This window comes from Entelurus aequoreus, linkage group LG20, assembly GCF_033978785.1.
Source record: "Entelurus aequoreus isolate RoL-2023_Sb linkage group LG20, RoL_Eaeq_v1.1, whole genome shotgun sequence".
Taxonomy (NCBI): Eukaryota; Metazoa; Chordata; class Actinopteri; order Syngnathiformes; family Syngnathidae; genus Entelurus; species Entelurus aequoreus.
Genome location: NC_084750.1, coordinates 22,468,304 through 22,490,350, shown reverse-complemented (window position 1 = coordinate 22,490,350; position 22,047 = coordinate 22,468,304). Strand labels below are relative to the sequence as shown.

The following is a 22,047-nucleotide window of genomic DNA, read 5'->3' as shown; positions in this document are numbered from 1 at the left end:
ACATTGCAGTTATGGTTGCCCTCAGAGGGCCGTTTTTAACAATGAGTAACATATGAATATACAGTATATGTACACTACCGTTCAAAAGTTTGGGGTCACCCAAACAATTTTGTGTTTGAGCCTTCATTTCTAAGAACAAGAATAGACTGTCGAGTTTCAGATGAAAGTTCTCTTTTTCTGGCCATTTTGAGCGTTTAATTGACCCCACAAATGTGATGCTCCAGAAACTCAATCTGCTCAAAGGAAGGTCAGTTTTGTAGCTTCTGTAACGAGCTAAACTGTTTTCAGATGTGCGAACATGATTGCACAAGGGTTTTCTAATCATCAATTAGCCTTCTGAGCCAATGAGCAAACACATTGTACCATTAGAACACTGGAGTGATAGTTGCTGGAAATGGGCCTCTATACACCTATGTAGATATTGCACCAAAAACCAGACATTTGTAGCTAGAATAGCCATTTACCACATTAGCAATGTATAGAGTGTATTTCTTTAAAGTTAAGACTAGTTTAAAGTTATCTTCATTGAAAAGTACAGTGCTTTTCCTTCAAAAATAAAGACATTTCAATGTGACCCCAAACTTTTGAACGGTAGTGTATATATATATATAATACATTAACAATATATTTTTTTTACATAAGCTGCAAAAAATTTTTTTACATTTCAGTCACCAGAAATTTACAGTAAAAGCAGTGTTTGTTTTTTTTACAGCATATAAAACAATTGAATAAATGGAATGAAATGGAGAAACAACACCACTGTTTTTAGTGGTATAATTTAAGCAACAAAGTTCCCCGTTTTTTTTTTCCCCCCCGTAAAATCTTGTTTTAATATATATATATATATATATATATATTTTTTTTTTAATGTTTTAGTGTCTTACTGTATATGGAAATAAAACAGTACCAAAGTTGATTTTATGGTAAAAACTCAAATCGATGGAATTTAACCGTAAAATCTGTTACCAATTTCACAGTCTACAATTTGATTGATAATTTGTTTTAAGTCAAGCAGATATTTAGATCTTTATTTTAACAGGAAATATTTTTGGAATACATGATAATATAATATTTAGATTTTGATAATATTGAATTTTAAAAGATATGCAATTACCTGCATTACATGATTTTTAATGTCAAACAGGGAAATAACAAATATATTTAGTAAGAAAAGATGAAGCATTTTATTAACGCATATTATTTCCAGGCTTTCGCGGGCCACATAAAATAATCTGGCGGGCCAGATTTGGCCCCCGGGCCTCGAGTTTTACACCTGTGATGTAGACGATCTTTGAGTAGCGACTTTATTACTTTTTTTTATGCCATTGGGTGACATAAAAGTAGGATTATTATTAACACGCATAAATTCCATCTAGAATAGACCAAAGATGTATTATTATAGTAGGATTATATTCATAGATTGATGTACTTGGGACAACATATGAGGCTCTAACAATGATCTTAAAAACCCCTTTGCAGTAGGTGAGCTTGTATCTTTGCCTCATTCCTGTGAGAATCCTGCGTGCGACTGAAGCATTAAGGAGGACGAGCTGCAGTGTGCTCAAACAACCACCAGGTAGCATCTGTGAGCAGATAATACTGTACCATCTTTTTCGGACTGAACAGGTGGAGTTTTCACTCAGGGTTTAAGTGAGGGATGAAGCAAAAAACTAACCCGGACCAACTGTGACCACGAGGATCCGAGTCTGGTAGAAGGACGCACAGCTGCATTTGACTGGCTCGTCTTCCAGCAGATGATGATTCATTCCACTCGTGGGTGGATGGAGCTCATTTCAAAAGGTACCATCAGTGTGTGAGTGTGTCCTTGTGTGTGTGTGTGCGTGCCCGAGTGGGTGTGTGTTCTCACTGGTGTATCGCCTGCAGGAACTTCCGCTGGTGTTTGCGGACTCTGGAGTGGTCGATCTTCTTCATCAGCTTAGTGTGCTTGTAGATGAGCCAGGTCTCCCTCAGCACGTTGGCCGCCGCGTTCTTTATCTGCGCACAGACACACACACACATAATCATTACGGGTCGCCCTTGGCAACAGGTTTGTCCGGCGTTTTCTTGATGCAGATGGAAAACAACACTTAAGAATGTTTTTTTTTTCTTAAAAGCCGACCTTATTCTCCGTGTCTGACCACACACACACACACACACACACACACGTACACGTACACGTACACATACACACACACACACACGCACACGTTGATTGCCAAAGCCTTTCAAGCGTACATAAACAACTCTCTCCTTAGGGACTTTTGGCAATGGGAACCAAACAGAGAATCTCCCTCGCTGCTACATACAGTATAAAACAATATAAAACATGTAAAATACGAGGGGTGTCAAAACATTTTTTTGTAACAATTCTTAATCGATTTAAAAAAAATAAAAAAATTTATTTATTTTAAACCAGTCCTGTGCAGCCACTCCGGCAAATCATATTGTTGATGTACAAAACCCAAAACCAGTGAGGTTGGCACGTTGTGTAAATGGTAAATAAAAACAGAATATAATGATTTGCAAATCCTTTTCAACCTATATTCAATTGAATAGACTGCAAAGACAAGATAGTTAACGTTCGAACTGGAAAACTTTATTTTTTTGCAAATATTAGCTCATTTGGAATTTGATGCCTGCAACATGTTTCAAAAACAAGTGGCAAAAAAGACTGAGAAAGTTGAGGAATGCTCATCAAACACTTATTTGGAATATCCCACAGGTGAACAGGCTAATTGGGAACAGGTGGGTACCATGATTGGGTATAAAAGCAGCTTCCATGAAATGCTCAGTCATTCACAAACAAGGACGGGGCGAGGGTCACCACTTTGTCAACAAATGCGTGAGAAAATTGTCCAACATTTTAAGAACAACATTTCTCAACGAGCTATTGCAAGGAATTTAGGAATTTCACCATTTACGGTCCGTTTTATTATCAAAAGGTTAGAGAATCTAGAGAAAACAATGCAAGGCTGTAAAGCAACATTGAATGTCTGTGACCTTCGATCCCTCAAAAAGCGACATCAGTGTGTAAAGGATATCACCACATGGGCTCAGGAACACTTCAGAAAACCACTGTCAGTAACTACAGTTCGTCGCTACATCTGTAAGTGCAAGTTAAAACTCTACTATGCAAAGCGAAAGCCATTTATCAACAATATAATGCAAAACACTTTCTATGTATATATATATATATATATATATATATATATATATATATATATATATATATATATATATATATATATATATATATATATATATATATATATATACATATATGCATATATATGTATATATGTACACACATACATATATGCATATATATGTAAAAGTATTATTATTATATATTATATTATATATATTATAGCCTATACATATGTGCACATATTATATTAATATAATGGATATATAATTGATAATTCATATAATTGGACATTAAGAGTATGTGAAAGTTGGACTCCTACCTTGTTTACTTCCGTGACAACCTCCTTAAAGTTTTGTAATCAATCATAAAAATTATAGCTGCTAAAAATAAGCCATAAAATGGATACGCGTGGAGAAAGTGTTTTGCATTTTTCCTATCATCGATGTAATTTAAAAAAATTTTTTTTTTATGGTGCTTTGACATTTTCATAATATTTATCTACAAAATTCAGTGAGCAGCTTGTGCATTGTGTGACCATGTCTGTTGACATTTTGCGTTGATTGGATTTTATTTTTATTTTTTGCACCATGACTAGGGAAGGTTGCCCGCATTGGGTCATATAAGTGAATGCTGCGCAGAGTGGCACTCTGAGCTTAATTAAAGGTCATTGGTCTAAAGTATTTACACTGGACACTTGATATATACACTATAGTTACTTTAAACGCAGTCGGCTTTCGGCCCTCGACCAAATTTCTTTAGCCCAATGCGGCCCCCAAGTGAAAAAGTTTGGACACCCCTGCAGTAGAAGATGATGTTGTCCAATGCAAAGTTGGAGTGACGCTCGGTGGCAGGGTGGTGACGTCTCCTTATTTACTGCACGGAAATGAGCTCCAGCCACAATTATTTTTCATGTAATTAGGACACTGCCATTTTGGAAAACACAGCAGCCTGTTTACTTTCGGGAAAGTAAGACTCAGCATTTGGCAGAATACAAACAGTATTTGTGAGGTGACTTCTTCTTTTCAAAGCTAATGATTGTTGTTTACTTCTCTGTTGTACGCGAGCACTGGCAAACCAGCACTTTCCAGGCGTTAAGTGCCAAAATAACTGAAATAAGACAGGAACAGAAGAACATATGTGCCTACTGTAGCCCCCAAAATTAACCGTTCTTGTACATTTCTGCAAGTATTTAGGAACAACACTATAGAAATGTACTTTAGAGTAGTCCCTGTACAGCTTGTATTGCAGAATAGACCTGCTATCAACACAGCTGACTAGTCTTTTTGTTGTAGGTCTTTAAAAAGAGGATCTTTGATTTGTCTTTTCGCTGTGAAGTCCTTAAAAACAAGATTATTTTCGGCACCTAGAGGATCTTTGAATAGTCTTTTTGCTGTTGGTCCTTAAAAGGAGCAGTGTTCTTGTATGTAACAAGAAAGGTCTTTGACTAGCGTTCTTGCAGTAGGTCCTTAAAAACAGCAGTACGCTCCTTTTAATATAGAAGATCTTTGACTAGTCGTTTTGCTGTAGGTCCTTAAAGAGAGCAGCGCGTTCTTGTCACATAGAAGATCTTTGACCAGCATTCTTACAGTAGGTCTTTACAATTAACAAGGCTCTCCATTGATATAGAGGATCTTTGACTCGTCATTTTGTTGTAGGCCCTTAAAAGCAGCAGCGTGTTCTTGTTCCATAGAGAATCTTTGACAAGCACTCTTGCAGTAGGTCCTTAAAAACAGCAGTACGCTCCTTTAATATAGAGGATCTTTGACAAGTCGTTTTGCTGTAGGTCCTTAAAGAGAGCAGAGCGTTCTTGTCAAATAGAGGATCTTTGAGCAGCTTTCTTACAGTAGGTCTTTACAAATAACAAGGCTCTTTATTGATATAGAGCAGGGGTGTCAAAGTCAAATGGACGGAGGGCCAAATAAAAAATTTAGCTACAAGCCGAGGGCCGGACTGTTCGAATGTTCATTGAAAAATTTTTAAATGACGCATATAGTCTAGTGAACCTAATTGAACCTACTGAAAACCTAACAAATATATTCCAATATGATCAGATAAATAAAGCAATATTTTCTTATGGCTCTGTCAGTAATCTTTAATTTTCAACAGACACAAAAGACAAATTTCCTTTATATAAAAATCCCCATAACATGAACATTAAATGAAAGAAACCGGTATTCAAGGCACCATCAGTAGCCTATATTTTCTATTTTAGCAAAAGTGGGCTAAATTTACTTCAAAGAAAAAAACAATAATAGCAATTTTCTATCATCCACTCAACTGAAATATTTTTAAAATATAATTAAATTGAAATACAATAAAATAAAGTGCAAAAATCTATAAATCAAAAACAACACTTTGTTTAAGGAGAAGTAACATGCAGTGAAAACAAATATTAAACTTTAACTTTTAAACTTGAATTGAGTAAAAACTCTAAATATGTGATTGCACAGTAATGTTCACATTAAACCCCCCTCCTCCCTCCGTGGGAGGGAGGCGAGTTGGGTGCCCGAAACCCCCCGCTGGTTTCGGCCCGCCCCTTGGCGCGCGTGGCACGGCGGGCTCCGCGACCCGACGGCTGGCCCTCGTGGCTTGACGGCGGGCGCGTCCCGACGGGCCGCGCGTAGGGGTCAAACGCAGAAGTCTCAGGGCCTCGTGGTGAGGGGGTGGCCTGCGGGTTTCGGCCCGCTTGACCCCCCCGCTCCGCTTGGCGCGCGCGGCACATGACGGGTTCCGCCACCGACGCTCGGGCTGCAGCCCGACGGTGGTGCGGGCCCGGCGGTGACGCGCGGTTTGGGGAAACAAAGCAGAAGTCTCGGGGCCTCGGGGCCGGGTTTCGGCCCGCCCCCTTGGCGCGCGTGGCACGGCGGGCTCCGCGACTGACGGCCGGGCTGCAGCCCTTCGGCCGGCAGGCGCGTCCCGGCGGGCCGCTCGCCCCCTTTCGGAACCTTGGACCGGCATCCGCTTGGTGCGTGTAAAAGATCTGCGGTCTGCGGGCCGGTTCTAATAATAAATCAAGATCATCCCAAGGGCCGTAAAAAACCTTCTCGCGGGCCGGATATGGCCCGCGGGCCTTGACTCTGACATATGTGATATAGAGGATCTTTGACTCGTCATTTTGTTGTAGGCCCTTAAAAGCAGCAGCGTGCTCTTGTTCCATAGAGAATCTTTGACAAGCACTCTTGCAGTAGGTCCTTAAAAACAGCAGTGCACTCCTTTAATATAGAGGATCTTTGACTAGTCGTTTTGCTGTAGGTCCTAAAGAGAGCAGAGCTTTCTTGTCACAGAGAGGATCTTTGACCAACGTTTCTACAGTAGGTCTTTACAAATAGCAAGGCTCTCCATTGATGTAGAGGATCTTTGACTAGTCATTTTGCTGTAGGCCCTAAAAGCCTACAGCAAAGTCTTTTTGCTGTTGGTCCTTAAAAGGAGCAGTGTTTTTGTAACATAAAGGATCTTTGACTAGCGTTCTTGCAGTAGGTCCCTAAAAACAGCAGAGCGCTACTATTCATTAAATGATCTTTGACTTGTCTCTTTGCTGTAGGTCCTTAAAGAGAGCAGAGCGTTCTTGTCACATAAAGGATCTTTGACCAGCATTCTTACAGTAGGTCTTCACAAATAACAAGGCTCTCCATTGATATAGAGGATCTTTGACTAGTCATTTTGTTGTAGGCCCTTAAAAGCAGCAGCGTGTTCTTGTCCCATAGAGAATCTTTGACAAGCACTCTTGCAGTAGGTCCTTAAAAACAGCAGTACTCTTCTTTAATATAGAGGATCTTTGACTCGTCATTTTGCTGTAGGCCCTTAAAAGCAGCAGGGTGTTCTTGTCCCATAGAGAATCTTTGACAAGCACTCTTGCAGTAGGTCCTTAAAAACAGCAGTACGCTCCTTTTAATATAGAAGATCTTTGACTAGTCGTTTTGCTGTAGGTCCTTAAAGAGAGCAGAGCGTTCTTGTCACATAGAAGATCTTTGAGCAGCATTCTTACAGTAGGTCTTTACAAATAACAAGGCTCTCCATTGACATTGAGGATCTTTGACTAGTCATTTTGTTGTAGGCCCTAAAAGTAGCAACCTGCTCTTGTCCCATTGAGAATCTTTGACAAGCACTCTTGCAGTAGGTCCTTAAAAACAGCAGTGCGCTCCTTTAATATAGAGGATCTTTGACTAGTCGTTTTGCTGTAGGTCCTTAAAGAGAGCAGAGCGTTCTTGTCACAGAGAGGATCTTTGACCAACGTTCCTACAGTAGGTCTTTACAAATAACAAGGCTCTCCATTGATGTAGAGGATCTTTGACTAGTCATTTTGCTGTAGGCCCTAAAAGCCTACAGCAAAGTCTTTTTGCTGTTGGTCCTTAAAAGGAGCAGTGTTCTTGTAACATAAAGGATCTTTGACTAGCGTTCTTGCAGTAGGTCCCTAAAAACAGCAGAGCGCTACTATTCATTAAATGATCTTTGACTTGTCTCTTTGCTGTAGGTCCTTAAAGAGAGCAGAGCGTTCTTGTCACATAAAGGATCTTTGACCAGCATTCTTACAGTAGGTCTTTACAAATAACAAGGCTCTCCATTGATATAGAGGATCTTTGACTAGTCATTTTGTTGTAGGCCCTTAAAAGCAGCAGCGTGCTCTTGTCCCATAGACAATCTTTGACAAGCACTCTTGCAGTAGGTCCTTAAAAACAGCAGTACGCTCCTTTAATATAGAGGATCTTTGACTAGTCGTTTTGCTGTAGGTCCTTAAAAAGAGCAGAGGGTTCTTGTCACATAGAGGATCTTTGAGCAGCGTTCTTACAGTAGGTCTTTACAAATAACAAGGCTCTCCATTGATGTAGAGGATCTTTGACTAGTCCTTTTGCTGTAGGTTCTTAAAAGCAGTAGCGTGTTCTTGTCCCATAGAGAATCTTTGACAAGCACTCTTGCAGTAGGTCTTTAAAAACAGCAGTACGCTCCTTTATTATAGAGGATCTTTGACTTGTCATTTTGCTGTAGGCCCTAAAAGCAGCAGCGTGCTCTTGTCCCATAGAGAACCTTTGACAAGCACTCTTGCAGTAGGTCCTTAAGAAACCTGATTGCCCTCTCAACGGGGGGTGCTTACAATCATCAGTCGTTTACCAAGCAAAGGTAACACGCAAGGACATTAACACATCCGACACATATGTAGGATTAACTGAGGGAGCATTCAAAACCAGATGGAACAATCACAAGGCCTCTTTCAGAAACCAAAGCCTGCGAAATACTACAGAACTCAGCAAACACATTTGGAACCTCAAAGACAATAATGTTGAATATTCAATAACATGGCAAATTCTTGCATCCAGCACACCTTACAACAGTGGTAATAAAAGATGCAACCTATGCTTAAAAGAGAAACTGTTTATTATACACCGCCCAGACCTGTCATAGCAGCGAAATTGTATCAGCATGCCGTCACAGAAGGAAACACCTCCTAGGTAACACATGAGCCAATCACCACGCCCCTACGCCTGCCTGTACCCACCCGTTCTGTGTCCTGTATAAACCATGGTATGTGAATGCTTCTATTAAAATCTCCTGATGATTGAGGGAACCCCTCATGAAACAGGCCTGTAGAGATGAAGTAGTCTTGTGATTTTTTTTCCACACATACATATATTGCGCTCTACCACGGTATTGAGCACTATTTTTTTGGATAATCTAATTAAGACATATATTCCGCTCCAAATTGACATTTGTTGAGCACTGTACGACGGCCAGAAATGGAAAAATTCAACATCGACTACTCCACGAAGAACATTCCCATACCCGCGCAGAATGACTACAAGCTAAGGCTCATAGAGAAGACGGAACACTTCCTAAGAAGGATGCGGTGGAAAGCACACTTTTTCCTCCACTCTGAAACAAAAGGAACACAAAAGAAAACTTACGGATTCAAATCTACCAAGAACCCACCCACAGTTGAGGAACTAAAGGATTTTGAGAACGACATGCTCAAAATGATACAATCAGTCAAATTCAAGCCAGTCCGCAACCCACTCCTCACCAAGCTGAAAAATGGCTTCAGACATGCAAAAATAAATTATATACAAAGAGGATAAAAGTAAAGGATATTAAATGAGCTCAAATATACCTACAAATGAGGCATAATGATGCAATATGTACATACAGCTAGCCTAAATAGCATGTTAGCATTGATTAGCTTAAAGTCATGCACTGACCAAATGTGCCTGATTAGCACTCCAACAAGTCACCTTTGTGCATTCACGCACAGCATAAAACGTTTGGTGGACAAAATGAGACAAAGGAGTGGAAGATTTTACATGTAAACAAACTGTTGCGTCACAGTCCACACTATGGTGAGTTCAAGAACCGCCGAAATTAGAAGGACAAAACGATGTTCACCAAACACTGTCATCAGTGAAGCATACACACAAACATATGAAACAGTGGTAGTTCTAACAATTTATGTCATGTTTGTCCTCAAACAAAAAACATACGAAAACAAAAAAATTATTTTTCCCCCATCTTTTTATGCTCCAGGGAGCCACTAGGGCGGCACTAAAGAGCCGCATGCGGCATACAGTACTGCCATCTATTGTCTGGGAAGCAAGAAAACAAGATGTCATAACTGGACAGCACAGTTATCGTCATCAGCTCATTTTGAAGTGTTTCATTAAAAAAATAACATTTTAATATCAAACAATCACCATTCATTCACGCACAAAAAAGTACTGAAAATTGGTTTCGGTATCCAACCCATCAATGTTGTTACAATGACATAAATATGCTAATGTAATTTATCAAAACTTGCCATGTAATTGCAACAGAGGCGACCGGCGTGGAGGTTACGTGGGCTATAACGAAGCCAAGTGACGACTGAATCTGGGAGGACATAAATCCAGGGAAAGACTTCAAAGAGATGCTGAGCACTGAACAAAGAACAATTATACTCCCAGTCTGAGGAGCACAAAAGGGAGCGAGCAGCTTGGCTAATCAGCACCCGGCCACTGCAGTCAAGGTCTACACACACACACAAACACACACGCACACACACAATACTGACCCTATGTCTTCGACATGTACTTCTCAATGACACACTAGCAAAAACACAATGTGTCAGTTGTAGAGTTACAAGCCAACCATAGCCCGTTGTCAACGGCAACAACATCTTGGTACCACTTTTAGTTTAGTAGCGTCACCAAAGTTTGTTGTATTGTAGTACAGTCTGTTTTGTGTGTAATTTTATAACATATGACACAGTTATTGCATTTTATGACGAGCATATGTATTCTTCCGAGGGTTTTTTTTCTTTTTATAAAATGTCAATAATGACACCAATAGAACAAAAAAGAAATGAATTAAACAGACACTTTTAAAAACGTTGTGTTATTGATGTGATATTTTAAAGTGGAGAGTAGGGTTGTACGGTATATCGGTATTAATATAGTACCGTGATACTAATGAATCATATTCTGTACTATACCGCCTCTGGAAAGTACCGGTCCACCCCCCGCCCCTTCGCAGTCACGTCCTGACATTGCTGGTTTACGAGCAGAGGAGCATGTTCGGCAGCGCACAATCACGGAGTACTTACAAGCAGACACAGTGTGTAGACAGAAAAGTGAGAACGGACGCATTTTGGCTTAAAAACTAACGATAAAGGTGAAGTTATAACACTGAAACGCCCTCAGGAAGAGGTGCTTTAAGACATTGCTAGCTAGCTAGCAGCTAAAGTTCATCCGCAGTCGGCCGTGATTTAGCTACTTCTACATCACTAATCGTCGCCTCAAAGTCTTGAGCAGAGGGTCTGAATATTTATGCACATGTGATTTTTGAGTTTTTAATTTTTAATACGTTTGTAAAAATTTCTGTTATTTCTGTCAAGACGGGGTGCTGAGTGTACAAAACTCAAAACCCGTGAAGTTGGCACGTTGTGTAAATGGTAAACAAAAACAGAATACAATGATTTGCAAATCCTTTTCAACTTATATTCAATTGAATAGACTGCAAAAACAAGATATTTAAAGTTCAAACTGGAAAACCTTGTTATTTTTTGCAAATATTAGCTCATTTGGATTTTGATGCCCGCAACATGTTTCAAAAAAGCTGGCACAAGTGGCAAAAAAGACTGAGAAAGTTGAGGAATGCTCATCAAACACTTATTTGGAACATCCCTCGGGTGAACGGGCTAATTGGAACAGGTGGGTGCCATGATTGGGTATAAAAGCAGCTTCCATGAAATGCTCAGTCATTCACAAACAAGGATGGGGCGAGGGTCACCACTTTGTGAACAAATGCGTGACCAAATTGTTTAAGAACAACATTTGTCAACGAGCTATTGCAAGGAATCTAGGGATTTCACCATCTATGTTACGTAGTATCATCAAAAGGTTCAGAGAATCTGGAGAAATCACTGCACGTAAGCAGCGAGGCTGAAAACCAACATTAAATGCCCGTCACCTTCGATCCCTCAGGCGGTACTGCATCAAAAAGCGACGGTGTGTTAATTGAAATTACAGAAGAAATTACCAATGCAATAGACAGTAAAAAATGTGCAGCAGCAGTTTTTATGGATCTAACTAAAGCATTTGACACAATTAATCACAATATTTTAATCAAAAAACTAGAACGATATGGCATCAGAGGGTTAGTCTTAAACTGGATAAGAAGTTATCTAACGAACAGGAAACAATACGTGAAACTAGGCGAACACACGTCTACAACGCTAAATATATCCTGTGGTGTACCTCAGGGATCAATACTAGGACCTAAATTATTCAATCTCTATATAAATGACATTTGTAAAGTTACAAAAGATTTAAAGTTAGTATTATTTGCGGATGATACAACAGCGTTTTGTTCAGGAGAGAACACACAGGAGATAATACAAATAATAACAGAAGAAATTAACAAATTAAAAAGATGGTTTGACAAAAACAGACTATCGTTGAATCTTAGTAAAACTAAAATAATGCTATTTGGTAACAGTAGAAGAGAAAGTCAAACACAAATACAAATAGACGGAATAGAAATTGAAAGAGTAAATGAAACCAAATTTCTAGGTATAATGATTGATGATAAATTGAACTGGAAATCTCACGTAAAAAATATACAACATAAAGTAGCAAGAAACACGTCAATAATGAACAAAGCAAAACATGTTCTAGACAAAAAATCACTTCATAGTCTATACTTCTCACTAGTGTTACCATATCTGAGCTACTGTGTAGAAATATGGGGAAATAATTACAAAAGTACACTTCATTCATAGTCTATACTTCTCACTAGTGTTACCATATCTGAGCTACTATGTAGAAATATGGGGAAATAATTACAAAAGTACACTTCATTCATTAACGGTGTTACAAAAAAGATCAGTTAGAATAATACATAATGTTGGATATAGAGAACATACAAATCCTTTATTTATTGAATCAAAGATACTGAAATTCCACGACATAGTGAATTTGCAAACAGCTAAAATTATGCACAAAGCAAACTATAACCTGCTACCCAAGAATATACAACAATTCTTCTCAACAAAAGAGGAGAAATATAATCTTAGAGAAAAATGTAATTTAAAACATTTGTACGCACGTACAACACTTAAGACCTTCAGTATATCAGTATGTGGAATTAAATTATGGAATGGATTAAGCAAAGCAATCAAACAATGTACTAATATGATCCACTTCAAGAAACTCTTCAAACTTAAAGTGTTTACAAAGTACAAAGAAGAAGAACCATGACAAACATTTTCAATTTATTTCATCCATTCATTCATCCATTCTTAAAGTAATCTTACTTATCTCATCATATGAAATATGACTTTCTTCACCAATTATTATTATTAAATTCTTACTATTATTTATTTATTTATTTTTATTGTGATTACATATGGAGTTTATTGTGAAAAAATTGAGAACAGGAAGTGAATAAAAAAAAGTTTCAGCAACTGTTATGTAAAGAAAAGGGGTAGGATTAAATAAGCTCTGCTTCTTCCTACTCCTTTTCGAACATGTTGAAAAGAGAAACTGGAAATTGTGATGTATCATGTTGTATGCTTGCATGTTCGAAATAAACTCAAACTCAAACTCAAACTCTCTCTCTCATATATACATATATATATATATATATTAGAGATGTCCGATAATATCGGACTGCCGATATTATCGGCCGATAAATGCTTTAAAATGTAATATCGGAAATTATCGGTATCGGTTTCAAAATTATCGGTATCGGTTTCAACGCCGCTGTGTACACGGACGTAGGGAGAAGTACAGAGCGCCAATAAACCTTAAAGGCACTGCCTTTGCGTGCCGGCCCAGTCACATAATATCTACGGCTTTTCACACACACAAGTGAATGCCATGCATACTTGGTCAACAGCCATACAGGTCACACTGAGGGTAGCCGTATAAAGAACTTTAACACTGTTACAAATATGCGCCACACTGTGAACCCACACCTAACAAGAATGACAAACACATTTCGGGAGAACATCCACACCGTAACACAACATAAACACAACAGAACAAATACCCAGAACCCCTTGCAGCACTAACTCTTCCGGGACGCTACAATATACACCCCCCCCCCCAACCCCGCCCACTTCAACCTCCCCATGCTCTCTCAGGGAGAGCATGTCCCAAATTCCAAGCTGCTGTTTTGAGGCATGTTAAAAAAAAAAAGCCCTTTGTGACTTCAATAATAAATATGGCAGTGCCATGTTGGCATTTTTTTCCATAACTTGAGTTGATTTATTTTGGAAAACCTTGTTACATTGTTTAATGCATCCAGCGGGGCATCACAACAAAATTAGGCATAATAATGTGTTAATTCCACGACTGTATATATCGGTATCGGTTGATATCGGAATAGGTAATTAAGAGTTGGACTATATCGGAATATCGGATATCTGCAAAAAGTCATTATTGGACATCTCTAATATATATATTAGACACTTGTGATTTAGGGCTATATAAATAAACATTGATTGATTGATTGATTGATTGATATATATATATATATATACACTACCGTTCAAAAGTTTGGGGTCACCCAAAGAATTTTGTGGAATAGCCTTCATTTCTAAGAACAAGAATAGACTGTTGAGTTTCAGATGAAAGTTCTCTTTTTCTAGCCATTTTGAGCGTTTAATTGACCCCACAAATGTGATGCTCCAGAAACTCAATCTGCTCAAAGGAAGGTCAGTTTTGTAGCTTCTGTAACGAGCTAAACTGTTTTCAGATGTGTGAACATGATTGCACAAGGGTTTTCTAATCATCAATTAGCCTTCTGAGCCAATGAGCAAACACATTGTACCATTAGAACACTGGAGTGATAGTTGCTGGAAATGGGCCTTTATACTCCTATGTAGATATTGCACCAAAAACCAGACATTTGCAGCTCGAATAGTCATTTACCACATTAGCAATGTATAGAGTGTATTTCTTTAAAGTTAAGACTAGTTTAAAGTTATCTTCATTGAAAAGTACAGTGCTTTTCCTTCAAAAATAAGGACATTTCAATGTGACCCCAAACTTTTGAACGGTAGTGTATATATATATATATTTATAAAAACACTTTTGGAAAACGAGCTCCTTCGGCAGCCACTTGCTAATGTTGTTAAGTCTCTTGTTTAGCCCGTTCCACTTTTATTTTCATCAAGTGTCTCTTTGAAGCACTCATTTTGTGTCCTGGCACATTAACATGTTCACTGGTCATTAATCTGTCCGCTCGCGTTTGTCAGCTGAGTCATTAGCGCAAGATAAATGAGGAGCGCTGAGCTTAGTTTTTCACACGACGCCGTCACTTTTCATCACCGACGCTTCGACCGCCGCTCGCATCTCGTAGAAAATTGCACGCGGTGCTAAACACCAGCTGCAAGAAGACGTCTGAACATTATCAGTCTGCAGTATTTCCAGTATTTACTTTGATTGGTGTGCAAAGGTCATTTTTAGCAAGAACAAACCCTGAACCACCTTTTTTTTTTTTTGCTTAGAATGAATCACACATTTTTGGGATAATTTCCCCCCCTGTGGGCAGCACAGTGGGGCCGAGTGGTTAGTGTGCTGGCCTCACAGTCAAGAGATTGAGGGTTTGAATCCCTCTTTGGGCATGCATGTTCTCTCCGAGTACTCCAGCTTCCTCTCACATTCCAAAAACATGCACGTTAGATCAATTGTACACTTTAAATGGTTTCATTCTCCTGAGAACCTAAACTATTATTTTGATAAGACTTATTTTGTTTATTTCTTTTAAATTAAACATTTCAGGAAATAGCCCTGTAATGCAAAACACAAAGGTACTAATTAGCATTGGTGTTTTTACACGGCGATTTCACTACCTCCAAATTTGTTAAAGTAAACTACAACTAAGATGCACGTTACAATCAAACAGCTGGTGTGTAATGAGTATGGTACTTACAGTATTGACACTTTTTAGGGCACCGCAAAAGGCTAGATTCAGCAAAGACTGAACTGACGAGCCAACACATCATAAACTATACACTACTGCCATCTAAGGCAGTGGTCCCCAACCACCGGTCCGCGGACCGATTGGTTCCGGGCCGCACAAGAAATAAAAAAAAAAATAAAATAAAAATAAAAATAAAATATATATATATTTTTTTTATTAAATCAACATAAAAAACACAATATATACATTATATATCAATATAGATCAATACAGTCTGCAGGGATACAGTCCGTAAGCACACGTGATTGTATTTCTTTATGAAAAAAAAAATATATATATATTTTTTTACCCATTGGTCCGTGGGACAAATTTTTAAGTGTTGACCGGTCTGCAGCTACAAAAAGGTTGGGGACCACTGATCTAAGGTCTTGGACTTGCAACTGTAATTGCAACTTCATGTCATAACTGCAAATAAGGCTGAGATAATAAAACGAGATGGAACGAGTGGACAGCAGTTATAATAGTCAGGTCATTTTTAAATGTTGCAATAAAAATTAAATTAAAAAAAAAACTATTAATATTTATTAACACACACAAACGTACCAAAAATCTGTACCGTGGAGTGCCGATATACAAAACCCAAAACCAGTGAAGTTGGCACGTTGTGTAAATGGTAAATAAAAACAGAATACAATGATTTGCAAATCCTTTTCAACTTATATTCAATTGAATAAACTGCAAAGACAAGATATTTAATGTTCAAACTGGAAAATGTTGTTCTTTTTTGCAAATATTAGCTCATTTGGAATTTGATGCCTGCAACATGTTTCAAAAAAGCTGGCACAAGCGGCAAACAAGACTGAGAAAGTTTAGGAATGTTCATCAAACACTTATTTGGAACATCCCACAGGTGAACAGGCTAATTGGGAACAGGTGGGTGCCATGATTGGGTATAAAAGCAGCTTCCATGAAATGTTTAGTCATTCACAAATAAGAATGGGGTGAGGGTCACCACTTTGCGAACAAATGCGTGAGAAAATTGTCGAACAGTTTAAGAACAACATTTCTCAACAAGCTATAGCAAGGAATTTAGGGATTTCACCATCTACGGTCTGTAATATCATCAAAGGTTCAGAGAATCTGGAGAAATCACTGCACGTAAGCGATGATCACGGACCTTCGATCCCTCAGGCGGTACTGCATCAAAAAGCGACATCAGTGTGTAAAGGATATCACCACAAGGGCTCAGGAACACTTCAGAAAACCACTGTCAGTAACTACAGTTCGTTACTACATCTGTAAGTGCAAGTTAAAACTCTACTATGCAAAGCGAAAGTCATTTATCAACAACACCCAGAAACGCAGCCGGCTTCGCTGGGCCCAAGCTCATCTAAGATGGACTGATGCAAAGTGTAAAAGTGTTCTGTGGTCTGACGAGTCCACATTTCAAATTGTTTTTAGAAACTGTGGACCTTGTGTCCTCTAAATCAAAGAGGAAAAGAACCATCCGGATTGCTATAGGCCAAAGTTCAAAAGCCAGCATCTGTGACGGTATGGGGGTGTATTAGTGCCCTTTACAAACGTAACAGTAATTACTTTTTTGGGAAAGTAACGGGTACTTTAATTGATTACTTTTTAAGAGTGATCTTCCGAACACTGATTAACACACACGAAAGTAAGAGGATTGGTACTATTGACTACCGGTATCGATTCCCACTTACCAGAAATTGGTACTGTATTGGTTCAAATGTGAATTCCCAAAAGGGTCCACATTTTGTTTCTCAGTTGAAACATTAAATATCCTGTCTTTGCAGTCTATTCAATTGAATATAAGTTGAAAAGGATTTGCAAATCATTGTATTCTGTTTTTATTTACGAATTACGCAACGTGCCAACTTCACTGGTTTTGGGTTTTGTAAATCGGGAATTGGTACAGTATCGGTTCAAATGTGAACGGTACCCATCAAACCATACCGGTATTTATTTATTTATTTGTATTTTTTAGTAACACAGTAATACGGAGTCACTAAAGGTACACTACCGTTCAAAAGTTTGGGGTCACATAGAAATGTCCTTATTTTTCAATGAAGATAACTTTAAACTAGTCTTAAAGGCCTACTGAAACCCACTACTACCGACCACGCAGTCTGATAGTTTATATATCAATGATGAAATCTTAACATTATAACACATGCCAATACGGCCGGGTTAACTTATAAAGTGACATTTTAAATTTGCCGCTAAACTTCCGGTTCGAAACGCCTCTGAGGATGACGTATGCGTGTGACGTAGCCCGACGAACACGGGTATGCCTTCCACATTGAAGCCGATACGAAAAAGCTCTGTTTTCATTTCATAATTCCACAGTATTCTGGACATCTGTGTTCGTGAATCTGTTTCAATCATGTTCATTGCATTATGGAGAAGGAAGCCGAGCAAGCAAAGAAGAAAGTTGTCGGTGCGAAATGGACGTATTTTTCGAACGTAGTCAGCCACAACAGTACACAGCCGGCGCTTCTTTGTTTACATTCCCGAAAGATGCAGTCAAGATGGAAGAACTCGGATAACAGAGACTCTAACCAGGAGGACTTTTGATTTGGATACACAGACGCCTGTAGAGAACTGGGACAACACAGACTCTTACCAGGATTACTTTGATTTGGATGACAAAGACGCAGACATGCTACTGTGAGTATGCAGCTTTGGCTTTTTTTTGCGTATGTACGTAACTTTTTTTAAATATATAAGCTTTATGAACCTTGGGTTAGGTGAACGGTCTTTTGGGCTGAGTGATTGTGTGTGTTGATCATGTGTTTGAATTGTATTGGCGTGTTCTATGGAGCTAGGAGCTAGCAGAGGAGCTAGGAGCTAGCATAACACGTACCGTACCGTACGTGCGCGTCACGTACGTAACTTTTTAAAAATATATAAGCTTTATGAACCTTGGGTTAGGTGAACGGTCTTTTGGGCTGAGTGATTGTGTGTGTTGATCGGGTGTTTGAATTGTATTGGCGTGTTCTATGGAGCTAGGAGCTAGCAGAGGAGCTAGGAGCTAGCATAACAAACACGCAGGTGTTATTATGCAGGATTAATTTGTGGCATATTAAATATAAGCCTGGTTGTGTTGTGGCTAATAGAGTATATATATGTCTTGTGTTTATTTACTGTTGTAGTCATTCCCAGCTGAATATCAGGTACCGTGAGTATGCAGCCTTGGCTGCTAAACATTCGATAACTTGACCGTATGTGCGCGTCACGTACGTAACTTTTAAAAAATATATAAGCTTTATGAACCTTGGGTTAGGTAAACGGTCTTTTGGGCTGAGTGATTGTGTGTGTTGATCAGGTGTTTGAATTGTATTGGCGTGTTCTATGGAGCTAGGAGCTAGCAGAGGAGCTAGGAGCTAGCATAACAAACACGCAGGTGTTTTTATGCAGGATTAATTTGTGGCATATTAAATATAAGCCTGGTTGTGTTGTGGCTAATAGAGTATATATATGTCTTGTGTTTATTTACTGTTGTAGTCATTCCCAGCTGAATATCAGGTCACCCCCGGCTCTCACAGCATCTTCCCTATCTGAATAGCTTCAACTCCCCACTAGTCCTTCACTTGCACTTTACTCATCCACAAATCTTTCATCCTCGCTCAAATTAATGGGGAAATTGTCGCTTTCTCGGTCCGAATCTCTCTCACTTCATGCGGCCATCATTGTAAACAATAGGGAACTTTGCGTATATGTTCAACTGACTACGTCACGCTACTTCCGGTAGGTGCAAGCCTTTTTTTTATCAGATACCAAAAGTTGCAATCTTTATCGTCGTTGTTCTATACTAAACCCTTTCAGCAAAAATATGGCAATATCGCGAAATGATCAAGTATGACACATAGAATAGATCTGCTATCCCCGTTTAAATAAAAAAAATTCATTTCAGTAGGCCTTTAAAGGCCTACTGAAATGATTTTTTTAAATTTAAACGGGAATAGCAGATCCATTCTATGTGTCATACTTGATCATTTCGCGATATTGCCATATTTTTACTGAAAGGATTTAGTAGAGAAAATCGACGATAAAGTTCGCAACTTTTGCTCGCTGATAAAAAAAAGCCTTGTCTGTACCGGAAGTAGCGTGACGTCACAGGAGCTAGGATTCCTCACAATTCCCCATTGTTTACAATGGAGCGAGAGAGATTCGGACCGAGAAAGTGATGATTACCCCATTAATTTGAGCGAGGATGAAAGATTCGTAGATGAGGAACGTTACAGTGAAGGACTTGAGAGACAGTGATGGACGTATCTTTTTTTGCTCTGACCGTAACTTAGGTACAAGCTGGCTCATTGGATTCCACACTCTCTCCTTTTTCTATTGTGGATCACGGATTTGTATTGTAAACCACCTCGGATACTATATCCTCTTGAAAATGAGAGTCGAGAACGCGAAATGGACATTCAGTGCCTTTTATCTCCACGACAATACATCGGCGAAATGCTTTAGCTACGAGCTAACGTGATAGCATCGTGCTTTAACTGCATATAGAAACAAAAAAATAAACCCCTGACTGGAAGGATAGATAGAAAATCAACAATACTATTAAACCGTGGACATGTAAATACACGGTTAATGCTTTCCAGGCTGGCGAAGGTTAACAATGCTGTGCTAACGACGCCATTGAAGCTAACTTAGCAACTTAGCAACGGGACCTCAAAGAGCTATGCTAAAAACATTAGCTCTCCACCTACGCCAGCCAGCCCTCATCTACTCATCAACACCCGTTGCTCACCTGCGTTCCAGCGATCGGCAGAAGGACGAAGGACTTCACCCGATGCGTTTGGCGGCCCGGAGACGTAGGAAGTCAAGGTGAGGTCGGCGGAGAGCGCGGCTAGCGCTCCAACAAAGTCCTCCTGGTTGTGTTGCTGTAGTCCGCTGCTAATACACTGATCCCACCTACAACTGTCTTCTTTGCAGCCTTCATTGTTCATTAAACAAATTGCAAAAGATGTCCAGAATACTGTGGAATTATGAAATGAAAACAGAGCTTTTTGTATAGGATTCTACGGGTACCATAACTTCCGTTACTCTGACTTCGTCACGCGCATACGTCATCATACCGCGACGTTTCAGCCGGATATTTCCCGGGAAGTTTTAAATGTCACTTTATAAGTTAACCCGGCCGTATTGGCATGTGTTGCAATGTTAAGATTTCATCATTGATATATAAACTATCAGACTGCGTGGTCGGTAGTAGTGGCTTTCAGTAGGCCTTTAACTTTAAAGAAATACACTCTATACATTGCTAATGTGGTAAATGACTATTCTAGCTGCAAATGTCTGGTTTTTGGTGCAATATCTACATAGGTGTATAGAGGCCCATTTCCAGCAACTATCACTCCAGTGTTCTAATGGTACAATGTGTTTGCTCAGAAGGCTAATTGATGATTAGAAAACCCTTGTGCAATCATGTTCACACATCTGAAAACAGTTTAGCTCGTTACAGAAGCTACAAAACTGACCTTCCTTTGAGCAGATTGAGTTTCTGGAGCATCACATTTGTGGGGTCAATTAAACGCTCAAAATGGCCAGAAAAAGAAAGCTTTCATCTGAAACTCGGCAGTCTATTCTTGTTCTTAGAAATGAAGGCTATTCCACAAAATTGTTTGGGTGACCCCAAACTTTTGAACGGTAGTGTACATGGAGGGAAAAAAATGTTTTGCGAGATCTCGCAAAATGTTTTTTTCCTATGTCAGTGAACCGGAAGTAAAACAGACAAGGCGATGGAGGAGCCTACCCATAATACGTGGGAGAAGTTTATTGATTTTCTATTTTAGTATTGGCCTATAACATATACCTGCAAAGACATCAAATCGTATTATGGTCCCACAACAGAGCACAGATGATGGGTGGGCTCTCGCATGCTCCCGCTCCTCCATCGCAGTGTCTGTTTTAATTCCGGTTCACTGAAATAGGAAAAAAAAAAACTTTTGCGAGATCTCGCAAAACAGCCATGTCCCTTTAGGGGCTCCGTACATTAATGCCTTTTTTTTAGTACTTTATTAGCCTACTCAGTGGCCTAGTGGTTAGAGTGTCCGCCCTGAGATCGGTAGGTTGTGAGTTCAAACCCTGGCCGAGTCATACCAAAGACTATAAAAATGGGACCCATTACCTCCCTGCTTGGCACTCAGCATCAAGGGTTGGAATTGGGGGTTAAATCACCAAAAATGACTCCCGGGCGCGGCCACCGCTGCTGCTCACTGCTCCCCTCAAATGCGGAGGACAAATTTCACCACACCTAGTGTGTGTGTGACAATCATTGGTACTTTACTTAGTAATTAATTACATTCATCAAAGAGTAATTCCGTTCGTAGTGAACTGAAGTGAATTATATTTATATAGCGCTTTTCTCTAGTGACTCAAAGCGCTTTTTCATAGTGAAACCCAATATCTAAGTTACATTTAAACCAATGTAATTACTTTTTTTGGGAAAGTAACGGGTAACTTTAAGTGATTACTTT

General features: G+C 39.2%; 1 protein-coding gene and 1 long non-coding RNA gene across 2 annotated transcripts in view; one reads left to right on the top strand and one right to left on the bottom strand.

Moving 5' to 3' along the window:
• The window catches only part of kcnn3 (potassium intermediate/small conductance calcium-activated channel, subfamily N, member 3), a 267,632-nt gene that overhangs the window by 9,015 nt on the left and 236,570 nt on the right, over positions 1–22,047 (bottom strand). Inside the window, 1 exon segment of the mRNA XM_062029641.1 lies at positions 1,868–1,995. Within this exon segment, the coding sequence (XP_061885625.1) occupies positions 1,868–1,995 (128 nt within the window).
• Positions 1,056–3,160, top strand: LOC133636040 (uncharacterized). Its single transcript, XR_009822166.1, has 3 exons — positions 1,056–1,576; positions 1,644–1,800; positions 1,885–3,160. It is a non-coding gene; the product is annotated as an uncharacterized LOC133636040 (long non-coding RNA).